Source organism: Elgaria multicarinata, chromosome 3, assembly GCF_023053635.1.
Source record: "Elgaria multicarinata webbii isolate HBS135686 ecotype San Diego chromosome 3, rElgMul1.1.pri, whole genome shotgun sequence".
NCBI classification, from domain to species: domain Eukaryota; kingdom Metazoa; phylum Chordata; class Lepidosauria; order Squamata; family Anguidae; genus Elgaria; species Elgaria multicarinata.
In genome coordinates this window covers 50729199-50742610 of record NC_086173.1, presented here as the reverse complement: position 1 = coordinate 50742610, position 13412 = coordinate 50729199, and the positions used below count along the sequence as shown (strand labels likewise).

At 43.2% G+C, this 13412-nt stretch overlaps 1 protein-coding gene across 1 annotated transcript in view; it reads left to right on the top strand.

Annotated features, from left to right (window-relative positions):
* The window catches only part of MYCBPAP (MYCBP associated protein), a 31592-nt gene extending 19323 nt beyond the window's left edge, over positions 1-12269 (top strand). Inside the window, exons 12-19 of the mRNA XM_063120235.1 lie at positions 509-696; positions 2340-2486; positions 4328-4657; positions 5760-5881; positions 9055-9170; positions 9506-9612; positions 9828-10004; positions 12150-12269. Of these exons, the coding sequence (XP_062976305.1) occupies positions 509-696; positions 2340-2486; positions 4328-4657; positions 5760-5881; positions 9055-9170; positions 9506-9612; positions 9828-10004; positions 12150-12248 (1286 nt within the window). The 3' untranslated portion in view covers positions 12249-12269. The remainder of the gene's footprint in view (positions 1-508; positions 697-2339; positions 2487-4327; positions 4658-5759; positions 5882-9054; positions 9171-9505; positions 9613-9827; positions 10005-12149) is intronic.
* Positions 12270-13412: the final 1143 nt, after the last annotated feature.

Genomic DNA, 13412 nt, shown 5'->3' with positions numbered 1-13412 from the left:
GTTTCCCAATTGTTTTAACAGTAGCAACAATAAAATGACCATTCCCACCCAAATTAGGCTGAAATGAAGAAAGCTTTGGGTCACCAAGATAGACATTTCCTTGAAGAACTGTGAACTCAGTTCAGGTTTGGGACTGAAAACTAATTCCTAGGCTTGGAGATGCCCTGTTCTTGAATGCCAAGTGTATCTCTTTTGCATCTGACGGGTTAGTGGATCTAGCTTGAAGTCTGCCCACCTCTGCTCTACATGGAGTAGAGCGCTGTGGCCTTCATACATGCACTTTCATTATGTACGTAGTGACAAACTCTGTTTATTTTATCCCATGTTACTTTCAAAAGCCAATTTGAGAACTGTTGTTGTTGTTAACAGACAGGAAATAAACCTAAAAAATAAAATAATAAGTTAATAAAAATAAAAGCAACATGTCAAGTGGCCCTCAGAGGAGTTCTCCTGCCATGGGAAAACTGCTACATTTCATTCCCAATATGTTCCATCTTGTCTCTCTCAGGAGTTATCCTCCCTGGAGAAACCAGGAAGTTTACTTTCATCTTCAAGTCACTGAATGCAGGCATCTTCAAGGAGTCCTGGGAATTTGGTACCCATCCTGTGTTACTAGGAGGGGCTACCTTGGAAGTGACCCTATGGGGAGTTGCTCTGTATGAAGATATATCAGCTGGTCTCAGAAAGGAGTTGCAGGTAACCAAACAGTTGGAGCAGGCAGCTGTGAGCTTCATGCTTTGAATGAGTTATGGGGTGGAACGGGGCTCTGGAAGTCCATGTTGCTCTGGGACTGAAGGTTTGTGTGCAGTGAGTAGACTTGCACAGCAACAAATATGCTGTTGCTGCAAACAAAGGAAGAAGAAGAAAAAGATCCTTCTCATGGTCCTCTGAAGAAAAGGATGCCATCTGGATTTCTGCAGAGATCCAGGAGTATGGATGAGACTCTTGTGTTGAGTTATATCAATCTTCCCTGACCTGATGGTCTCCGGATGTGTTGGACTACAACTCCCATCACCCACTCACCCCAGCTATCATGGCCAGTGTGGTGTAGATGGCTAGAATGCCAGGTTAGGTCCCCAGAGAGCTGGATGTAAATCCCCACTTGGTCATGAAGCCAGATGCTCTTTCAGCTGAGGCCAGATTAAAAATGTAATCAATTAATACATTAGAATGTTTGTATAATCAGATAGGTATTGGTTGCATACATTATGGAAGGGTCAGACAGCTAGGAGCAGGCAGCCTTCCATCTATTCCTTGCTACAACTGACCATGATCAGAAGCATAGCATGAGTTAGATGTTATGATCGGAAGATCTTCGGCCTACAAGTGGGTGTTCACAAGGCTATAATCTCTCTCTCTCTCTCTTTTTAGGATACGTTCACACTACCAGTCTAATCTAGTTTAAACTGAATTAGGGCACTATGGTGACATTTATTTCCATTTAAATTATAATAATTATTTGTAAAATTGTATCTAGATGCATCTGCAAATTTTATGCAAATCTGTACCCTCTTTATATTTCGGATTAAACATTTCCTCCTTTTGGTGATGGATAAATGCCGCCCCCATGCTTTTGCCCTCTCTCCAGCTGAACTGGAGTGGCTGCAGGATTTTTTTTGAATGCGGCATCTCCTTCACCCTGTGAGATAAAGCTTAATTCCTTGCACCATGTTTGGGCCCTTGGCAGACACTATTGGGTTGCTTTCCTTCAATTTTTAGCATATAGAACTAGCCACATGCTATGGTGTGTGTTTTTTTTCCTTTCAGAATATACATATATATATATACACACACACACTGTGTTATATATGATACCACAATATACTGTGCCTTCATGCGACATTGATGACATGTTAATGGAGGCTGGCAACGTTTTGGTTATATAATTTAATTTATTCTTATCCTGCTTTATAGATAAATATAGTCTCCTGAAGTAGTTCATATCAATCAGAAAATGGGACCCTGCCCTCATGTTCACAAATGAAAAAGGCTGGAAAGGTGAAAGGAAAAACAGAGCAGGGAAATACTTTGGGGAATACCAGAAGCAAATGGAGAGATATAACTCTGTACCCGTCAGAGGCGGTCCTCCCTTTCCATGATGTTCTTCCCGAGTGGGAAGGGATGCAGCCTCCCGTGGCCCTTGTTTCTCTGGCCAATAGCAGAGGCCAGTATTTCCTTCCTCGTCGCTTGCTTTTGCATTCCCAGGGCCACATGGCTGCATACTTACGTATATTTATGTATCTTTTTCTATGGGAGAAAGTAGCAGGAATGTGTACTAGTTGACATTTGTAAAGGACTGTAGTTATCATACCTCACATCCGGTTTTGTTGGAATTCCAGAAAGAGCTAGAAACTCAGGAAATTGCTGTCATAGTGGAAGAAAATCTGAAGGACCTTCTTGATCGAATCCGTACGCCAGAGCGACTGCAATCTCCTTTTGATGCATATGTCACGGAGGAAGAGTTATTCTACAGAAAGAATCCAGAGGTATCATTTGCCCTTTGGGGCTGAAAGGGTGCTCTTGGGTTCATACAGGAATCTGACACTGCTACACCTTTGGAATTTATATTCATATCAGCCATATTGTAAAAAAATAAAATGTACTGCACAACCAGAACAGCATCAAAAATAGAAAACAGTTACAGCAAAGGTTTGACTTAGTCATCATAGCTGAGGTAGTATAAGTAGTTTCTTAAATATACAGTACATTAAAAATTGCAGGGTCTTACAGAAAATTAAGAAATGGGGTCCTTTCGAATTATAATTCTTCCATTACCTTGCAAAATATGTCTTAATTTGGCTATGTACAATCTATTCCAAGTTCTTTTAAACCACTCATTCAGTCTAGGAATATTTGGTAATTTCCAGATCTCTGCTATTACTAACAGCAGCCATTAACATCATTCCCACTGATTTATAGAGAACAAACTCTTTCAATAAACCAGGAATTAATATTGCATTATGAGGGACTTTTTCTAGAATCCTGCAGTCTGTTTACACTTCCATCAAATATGAAACTAGTTTAGTATCTGGACTTACACAATGTCAACACTGGCCATACATTGTCTTGATAACGCTGACAGATTTTAAAAGCATTTCTATTTCATCTGTACAGGATCTTATTTTTTAAAAAAGCTATGTCATTGTGTTGGATATTGACAGTTTAGAGCTCCTTACACAAATGTATCTCCAGTAATATTATCTGATGGTTTATTAAGATCTTGATCTCGTTTCTGTTTGTACCAGGGGTTGTGGATCAGATTTAGGACTATGAAACCCACTCCCTGGCTTCCCAAATTACTTGGTATCCACTCCTCTTCAAACCAGTAACATTACTTAAGCATTTAGGCACATAATGTTATTACTGAGTATGCAGGACCACACCACTGTAAGGGATTTAAAACAAAAAGGGCATTTTTTTTATTAGTGAGAGAAAAGGATCAAAAATAGGTGCAGTTTAGAAAAGAAACTAAATACTAGAACTATTTTTAACTTCTCTGTTCTGCCTCTGCTTTGATGGTAATTTGCTGAGCTACAGCTGCAGACTCTGAAAGTTACTAGATTAAAAGTGCAAGCCTAAGCATGTTTATTCAGGAGTAAGTGTGCTTAGGACAGCACTACACAAATCAATATTTATATAATCACAGCTGAATTGGAGCCATGACTGATAGCATGTTCCCCCAAACGGGTGACTTGTAATCCTCTGCCCATGGAACAAAATCCTCATTTCCCCCCCGCCGCCCAATGGGCGTTTTTAGAGACCAAATTTTGTTTTAGGACTCATTGCTTTAGGACTCATACAACTCTCACTGAGCTCAGTAAGACTTAATCCTATGTACGTGTGTATAGAATTGCAGGCTTAGTCAATGATGCTTGAGGGTGGGGATAAGTGTCAGTTCAAATTTAGGATCAACCAATGGGGAAGTTAGCTTTCAATCTCAGCACATTGTTGATTACTAGAAGCAAATGGGCACAGGAAAGGAATAAGTGTCTGCCAAGACAGGAACATTCTTGAATGATTTTCACTCAGTAGTATGACTGCAATTCTGTTGTCTAATCAGGCTAGCTAGAAGGATGTGGCTCCATGGCCTCCGGGGGTGGGTGCATAGTTGCTGTTTCCTGGAAGGGGACTTATCCTTCATGCTCCCATGGCAAATCTGGGGGTCCATTTTTATGTACATATAGCTAAAGTATCCAGAACTATCCAAAATGGGCTTTCACAGAGGTCTTGACGATTCTGTGGATCTAGCAGAATCTGTCCAAAGATGTTTATATCATTGTGTATCTAATTCCTCTTTGCCCCGCTTTCTCATCTTCTCTCGTTACAGTTGCACTACCAACACCAAGTGGTAAAGGGGCTACATGAGTTATGGAACAAACTCATGAATCCTCCTCCAGTGACAGACCTATATGCCTACGAGGGTCAGATGAAAAGCGCTATCAGTGAAACCTCTGCACCAAAGAGTGCCGCGGACTTGCAGAAGAGTCCGGAGGAGATGCTGCACCAGAAGAGTATCTCCCCAGCTTTTTCGGGAGCAAGGAGCTCTGAGATGGAGGAGATGATTGGCCGGCTGAGTGGGACGGTGATGGAGGATGTGAACCAAATGGAGGAAGTGATGCGGGTGGAGTGGAATCTTTCTGTTGCAGATTTTAAACAGGTGTGTGACCCGCGTTCCTTACTTTTCCTAGCCTTGGAATATTCTGAGCACATCTCCCGTCTTCTTCCCAGCATATCCAAAAGTTTCTGCTGGTGGCAGCAGCTGGGTTGAAAGGATGATACCTGTCGTGGGCTGTAGGTGCTCAAGTGTCCTCAAGGAGTCAAAATCAAGGAAAGCTCCTGGGCTAATCTACAAAGCTTTATTGCAAACAATTAACACTTCTGTAACACAAATTAGGCACTTTTACGGGGAAATGCGTAGAATTGACCGTTCAGTGGAAAGAAAAGGCTTTTCAAATGTCTGAAGTTTCAAGGTAGAGGAGGGAGCGTAGACGTCTTCTCACACAACCTCTCCGACTGTCGCTTTGGTGCTGATCTCGCTGAACGTTTTAACTTCTGGCGATTCTTAGCATCTAGTAATGTTTTGGAATGTTCACCCCCGGAAGTTGACTCCCTGTCTCCTGAGAGCATAGGCTCTGGCCTTGAGGAGACAGACTCCGGGAGGGGCGCATCTGCAGCTGGAAGGCTCTTCGGTGTGAACTTCCTTCCCCACTAGCTCGGCAACTTCTGAATCAGAATCTGTTTCTGATGGACTCCCTGCATCACTTGGTCCCAACCCCGGAGCAGTAAGGACATACATGACAATACCAGGACTGCGTCCACCACTGAGACACTGGAATGCATGTGCACCGATTTGAGATGCTTGGCACACATCGTTCCAAACTTGAGTTTCCAGATACATACGTGGTCTGGAAATGCAGATGTGCAGTCCTACACATCATCTTCAAATTTTGGGCATGGACATCTGAGTTGGTGCATTAGGAGTGGCCCCAGGGACAGTAGATGCACAGTTCTTGGTTTAAGGCGTTCAATTCTCTCCATGGTGAGGGATGTAGAAGGATGCCCAGGGGCGGGGTGGGGTGGGGGTGTCTTCAAGGCTGATGCACTGCTATTAGTTTTGCAAAGCACGGCAATTGGGGGTGGGAAGTATCTTGCCCATTCTGCCTCTTTGTCCTGCTTCAGGACCTGATGGCCTTGTGCTGGCCATGGATAGCCAGGGATATTTGTAGTTCTGAACTTGACTGTGATTTCTGTCTCATTAGACAGTGCTGACAATTCCTGAAGAAGATGAGCGAGAGGCTGCTCTGGCCCAGATCAATAAAGCAGCAGTGGAGCTTTGTGCCATACCGTTGACCCCTCAGGCTGACCTCCTGTATCAGATCTGGTGTGTGGTTGATAGTATTTATGCCTTACATTTCTATCCTGCCCAACCGCTGAAACTCTCTGGATGGTTTACAAAACAAGATGTAAAACTATAAAAATGCAAGAAAGTAAGAAAACACCATAGAAAAACTTCAAACATTTAAAAGAAACAGAATAAAACTAAAGTAGGAGCATTAGTCTTAAAATCTCTTCACGGGCTGCCAATTAGTTTCCGGGCGAAGTGTAAGGTGTTGCTTATCACCTTTGAAGCCCTACATGGTTTGGGTCCAGGCTACCTGCAGGATCGCCTTCTCCCTTACAATCCGCCCTGCACACAGGTCCTCTGGGAAGAATCCACTTCAGCTAGCAAGAATTAGATTAACAACTGTTACCCAGAGGACCTTCTCTTCTGCTGCTCTCAGACTGTGGAATAGCCTGCTGGAGGAGACTCGTCAGCTTGACAGTCTTTTAGCATTCAAGAAAGCTATCAAGACTGATCTCTTCCGGCAGGCCTACCCAGTAGAATTTTAGGATGTTTTTAGGCTGTTTTTAGGCTGTTTTTAAACAGTGTATTCCATGTTTGTAATCAGTATTTTATGTATTTTATGCTTGTTGTTGTTCCCTGCCTCGATCCAATCGGAGAGGCGGGTAAGAAATAAATTATTATTATTATTATTATTAACAACTTGTCCTACAAATACTTTGCCTAGCCAATGGGCAACATCATCAGTTCTGGGCACCACACTTCAAGAAGGATGCAGACAAGCTGGAGCGTGTTCAGAGGAGGGCAACGAGGATGATCAGGGGTCTGGAAACAAAGCCCTATGAGGAGAGACTGAAAGAACTGGGCCTGTTTAGCCTGGAGAAGAGAAGATTGAGGGGAGACATGATAGCACTCTTCAAATACTTGAAAGGTTGTCACGCAGAGGAGGGCCAGGATCTCTTCTCGATCCTCCCAGAGTGCAGGACAAGGAATAATGGGCTCAAGTTACAGGAAGCCAGATTCCGGCTGGACATCAGGAAAAACTTCCTGACTGTTACAGCAGTATGACAATGGAACCAATGACCTGGGGAGGTCGTGGGCTCTCCCACACTAGAGGCATTCAAGAGGCAGCTGGACAACCATCTGTCAGGGATGCTTTGAGGTGGGTTCCTGCATTGAGCAGGGGGTTGGACTCGATGGCCTTATAGGCCCCTTCCAACTCTACTATTCTATGATCAGCAAGCCCCTTAAACAAACCCCTCTGCAGGCCAAGTAAGACACACATAGGCTTCCAACAGGGAAGGGAAGATTTCTGAGTTAATGGGTAGCTAGCAGTTGTTCTAGTTATTAAGGCTGTTTTAGACATGGCTTTATTTTTTTTAAAAAATATCCAGCCTTTCCTCCAAGGAACTCAGAACAGCATCCATTGGCCTTCCCCTGACCCACTTCCCCACCCCACCCCAACATCAATCCTGGAGATGGATTCGTGTAGGAGAGAGTGTTTAGCTCAGCATTGCACAATGCACTTTCTGGCTGAGTGGGAATTTGAACCAAGGTCTCTTTGGTTCTGCCCCACTACTCTAACCACTGCACCTCAATCTCTTAGAACGTGTCCCCTTGTTTCCTTCTTTAGAGAAATAGCCAGTGTCTCTTAGAGTTCTTTTCTGGAGATCTCACTCAGGACACCAGGTTTCTTAACTCGTAAACACATTCCATATGAAACATCCACTCAGTTTTTAGAGCGGTGGAGATGAGTTTCTTTTAATCTATAATTAGATTAAAAGTTTGTAGGGATTTCAAAAACAGAATAAGCCTGATCATCCAGAAATAAAATTAGTTTTCTTGTATATCTCAGTTTCCCGGGAAGAGGGGGGCAGAGGGAATCTGGCCCTTACTTTTTGCAGTAGTCTCCTTAGGGTGCCAACCTATGCATGTTTAGACAGAAAAAAAAACTCCTACAGCCCCCAGCATTTCACAGCCAGCATTCACAAACTGGGGGTGTACCAAGAGAGAGTTGTTAAGTTATTTATTTGTTTCTTTCTTTTAAGCATTTTTACCTCAACAAGGCTCAACATTGTCATTAAAACAGTTGAGTAGACTATTTATGAAGAGCTGGTGATGATGGCAGTGTGCTGCTTCTTCCTGTCCTGCTCATAGGGCAGTTCGTGGCGGTGGCCTCTGTGTGGAGAGGTCACCCTCCCCCCCCCCAAGCTTGGTGAAGCAGACGGAGAGGGTGATGATGGCAGAAATGAGTGAAAGGCTCCTCCAGTGAGCCCAAAGGAGCGCTGGCCTTGCTCCCTTCCAGGAAGCCTTTGCTAGGTGTGGGTAACTCTGCCATGTCTCTGCACTGGGACCATTCAACTACACCCAATACAGAGATGCGTCAAAATCCCCACCTCCTCAGAGGAGGCTGCCCATCCCATTTTTGTGTGAATCTCTGCTCTGGGCTTGCCTCCCCAAGATGCACACAGGAACATAGGGAGCAGGCTCCACTAACGGTGAGTAATTCTGATTAAAAAGACAGGTCCCAAATCATTTGGAGTAATCTGAATAGGGAGCTCCATAGAGACCCCTTGCTTTTCTCATGTGTTTCTTATTACAAATAGAGACTGCCTCAGTGGAAAAGCATCGTAAGTTCACTTCAGGTTGGAGATACCCAGACCCCTTTGCTTGGGACTTCTGTACATAATATGTTTGCTTATCTCTTCCCCTTGTGTAGTAAATAACAATAATAATAATAATAATATATTTATTTATTTATTACCAGCATCTCCCTTTGGATCGAGGTGGGGAACAACATCAAACACAATATAATACATAAATTTAGTTAAAAGAGCATATAAAACCAATACAATATTAAAATAACAATCACAGCATCTTAAAAATCTTAGGTGTATGAAGGAATTAAATATTGCTTGAGGGACAGGGTGAGTAATTCTTGCAGTCTAAAAGTAAACCTACTCATGTCAGAGTGCCATTTGTCTTCAGTTTTAATTCAATTTAATTTTTTTAAGTCGGTGTCATGGTCATCAAAATTTTGGGGAAATACTGCCTTAAAAGTTAGCTTTGTCATGAGCTCCTGCTAGCTTCAGTCTGCCCTTAGTTATGGAGATAGAGAAAATCGCCAAAATGACAGATAGCGAAATTCTGGTTTGCCTTGCTCTCCTTTCCTTTCCATCCAGAAATAAAGATAATTTTCTTTTGCATGTCAGTTTCCAGTTGTGGCGTGAAGTCATTGACGGTCTGGTGAGCAGCTCGCTAATGCTCAGGGCCCTCCTTGGTATGCCTGAGAAGGACATTTATGTAGAAGTTGTCCCGGAGGAACAAGGTAAGCTGTCATCAAAACAGACCTGGTCTGTCTGGGGGAGGGTGTGGGGCTTGGAAGAATCTGAGGAGGTCAGAGGTAGGGCCTGGCTAATCCAGATAATCAATAGAAAATTGATTATCAATATTTTAATCAATAGAAAATGGTCTGTTTTTTTAAATGGATCTCAAATTTTACAGGCTTTTCTGACCTCAGTGCTGCCTACCTGCCAAAAGGTGTGTGTGTGTGTGTGTGTGTGTGTGTGTGTGTGTGTATATGTGGTTTACTGTTCAGAAGGACAGCTGTCAACCTTAGTTCAACAGGATTCATCTGAGTGAACTGCTCTGATTTTTGTGCAGTTGAGGTGAAACCAGTTGTAAAGCCAGGGAAGGAGGACCGGAAAGTTCAGAAAGAGGATAAGAAGGCTGCTATGAAGGAAAAAGAAAAAGGGAAAGCAGTGAAAGAGGTATGTAGTTGTGTTCTTCAAGGCAAATACCAAGAAATGAAAGACTTACTTCAGAGGAACTATTAACGGGATGCACTTTTGGAGTTTCTGAACTGAGCTGACTCTTTGCTGAAACACACCTTCCTATGACATTGTTATGAAGCTGGGTGTATGTTATGTGTGTTTACTTAGCTTGTTCTCGTCTCTTTTTAGCATACTTCCATTTTTCTGAGCAGGAACGGCCAAACAGCAAGAAAACCAAATTGAAAGAAGACAGAAAAGGAAGACTTTCCACAAAGGAAGCAAAGGAAGTGATATCTTTTTCAGTAGACAATCCAGAAATAGAAGCCCTTCGCCACGAACAAGTGGATCCAATTTTGCAGGAAAAGTACCACGAGAAACTTTATGTTGAAGTAAGTGTGTCCGGAGCTGTCCGTTTGCTTTTATTTTTTGATTGCAGTTCTGAACCCGGTGATTTGTAAGTATGTGCCACTAAAATCAGTGGGGCTTACTTCCAAGTAAATGTGTCCAGGATGGGACTGCCTGCTTTCATTTTGCAGCATATGATGGTTTACGTGTCTGTCTCAGAGCTTCTTCTCTCCATTGTGAGATGTCAGCAGCAGTTTCATCTGAACCCCTAAGACTGAAGTTACTTCTCTCTGATGGGTCCTTCATGCATCACTTCTTAAATGGCTGCATTGTGCAAGTTCAGAGTGGCTCTTCAAATGCTTTGTCTGCTTCCACCGATAGGTGTGTGCTTGTTTGAGGCCCAGGCTAACCGAACAGGGTTTTATTTTGTGACGATAGAGCATGAGGCAAAACTGAGTCTCTCAAGTAGTCCCTGAATCTGGTTGAACTCTAACCACTGATCTCTACTATCAGACTCAGGCAGATTGGGAAGCTTAATGGACTAATGGGATAATTACTGTCATTCTGCTATTACCACAGGGCTAGATCAGGGAAAGAGAATCTGTAACCCTCCAGATGTTGGGGCCTCCCAACTCCCATCAGCCCCAGCCAACCATGCCAATGGTTAGGGATTATGGCAGTTGTAATCCAACAACATATAGAGGGCCAGAGGTTCCCCATCCCTGAGGAAGGCAGCAAGGCAGTATGCGTAGACCTGCTATTTCAGAATAATGTCAGCCAGAACCATAATATTTTAAAAAGAATAATGTAGCTAAGAGGGAGGAAGCAAAAGGAAGTTTAAACATCTCTAACTGTGCAATCCTATACATGCCTAATCAGAACTAAGCCCCAGTGGGGCTTCCTCGCAGGAGAGTGTGTTATAGGATTGCTTCTGAATTCACTTTACTTCTTACCCCTGAACTTTTTTAGAATGGCTGGCTGTACTGGCACTTGATTGGCTACATTACCAAAGATGGTCCCACGATCTGGCATGGCTGCCAGCAGACAGGACATCCTATCACAAATCTCCATCACATACTGGGTGTCCTGGTTGCATCTTCTTCAGCCAGCAGGTCATGGGAGAGGACATTCTGCTCAGTGAGCCTGGATCCGTGGCCCAGGGAGTGCTGCTTGCATTCTTAGGAAACACTTATCCCTTTGCATGGCTCTTTCACTTCGTCTCTAAGCGTACAGGCCTCCCTTGCACTAGTACAATGCAAAGTAGGGAGGTAAAGCAGCCTCTCCTGTCGGTTGTCATGTCAGCCTTTTCTCTGCCCATAAAAAAACAAAGATATGTTCAGTCAATGGTTAAGGAGAATGGTGTGCTCCTAATTAATGTATGTATGTTTGTAATCTCCTTGGCCATTGTGGTAATGAAACAATGTGGTTTTAAGAGCTGTCTCAATTGCTTCTGTTTGTCGTTGATGAAGGATTTCAGTAGCAACAGTGTAGAGGTACACAAAAAGATGTTCATGATTGCAGTGGGAAAGTCTTTATTATCCATGGAAAAATCTTTTATAATCAAAACATCTTTCGGCTTTGCTCTTACTGCTACAGGGAACCTGTCTAGGTCCAGGTTTGATAGACCCACCTCATAACTAATTGTATTGTAAGGGCATTTGCACAAAATGGGCAAGGGATCCCTTCTAGTCTCTTTGCATGTCATTCTGTGGAGGTTTAAAGGAGGTTGTATAGCCAAGCATATGGAGCAGATTTTCGTGACTCCACAATTCTTGCCAGGCATAACATTCTTCTATAGCTATGGCACAGAAAGCTGGTTTCCACCCACTATTTCCATGACTAAAGTGGATTAAGTTTTAAGTGTTTAGTTGGCACTAAATTCAGATATCAGATAGGCATTAGAAAACATCAAATTTGCTACCACACCTGCCCTGACAATGTTTGTTACGACTTCTGAAAAAATCTGTAAAATTCATAGGTTTACTTTTGCCTTCCCCAACCTGGTGCCTTCCAGATATGATGGACAGCAACATTTATCATTCCATCTGGAGAGCACCAGGTTGGGGGAAGATTGGTGTACTTGATCATATGTCTGTAGAGAACTCAACATTTATTCATATCTTCCTGCTGAGAAGTGATGTCCATTTTTTTGGTCCTGAAAGCTTCATTGAATTGACTCCTGCTTTTAGGTTTATGGATTGCTGAATTCAATGGTGGACAAAATGGTTTTCCTCTTTGAGGGGCTGAAGAAGGATGCCCCAGAGAAGAATAAAGCACCTTTTGTTTAAATAGTGATTTCACAGTGAAATAAAAAGCTATATTTGTATAAAAAGCTTCAGAGCCGTTTCCTTTTGTTTATGACACTGGCAATTGACAAGAAGACTAGGAGGCTAATCTGTACAATTTGCTCCCTCCCTGCAGGCATATGTTTAGCTGGCTTGTATATTTTCCCCTCTTGTACAACACAGTTGAGAATGTTTAGACATGTAATGAAGGGCAGTCATCAGCAGTACTGCCAAGGTGTTCGGACTAACGCTATGTGCAATCTTACATGTTTTTCCCATTAGATTTACACTAACTCCGTACAATACCCAGTGCATGGCCGAACCCAATGGCCCATGATGTGTTTTTTATTGGGGTTGGTCGTCAGGTGCTCTCTTGGCTAAAACAGATCTTGGCAGCTTACTCCACACGCATTGCAGCGCACTGAGTTAGTGCCTGTGGAGCTCCATCAGTGTAGCCTTTTAACGGACAATAACCTTTCAGAGACTTGCCAGTGGTATTGTTCAGCTGACGTTGCTTGTGGTGAATATTCTTTGTGTGCCACCATGGTTTCTCGTCTAACCGGTTTTGTAGCACTTCAGACAAAAGCCTGAACTAGTTCCCATCCAGAAGCATTGCTTGCTCTTCTGCAATCGAATATGTATCTACTGAGACCATGGACGGGATAATACTTTTGACATTGGTGATGACAACCAGCCATTCTCCCCATAAACCTACAGCAGTATGTAAAGGTTTTCCTTAAAAAAAAAACCCTGTAAGGCTGCAGTCCTCAACATACTTTCCTGGGGGAGTAAGTCTTACTGAACTCAGTGGGGCTTACTTTTGTATAATTGTATTGGGTTGAATTGTTAGTGGTATAAAGTAGAGGTGTTGATTTGGATCCACGTGAGCGGCATCTCGCCTGGTTTGGCCCTCAGCTGCTCACTCCCATGCACAAGCCAAGGGGCAAGGAAATGCTAGTGAGCCACTGAGGTGCCAAAGTCTTTCTGGTGTCAATTCCAGGGAAGATGGGGATAAAGAGGGACCCTTTTAACAGCAGGCCCTGTTAAAAATAAGTTGCCAGCCAGAATGGGGGCTCAGGGAAGCAGCTCCGGTTAAGAAACAAGAAAACAAGAGCACAGACGTTATTCATGGCTGAGCAGCACCCATGATATAGAGGCCTCCTCCAA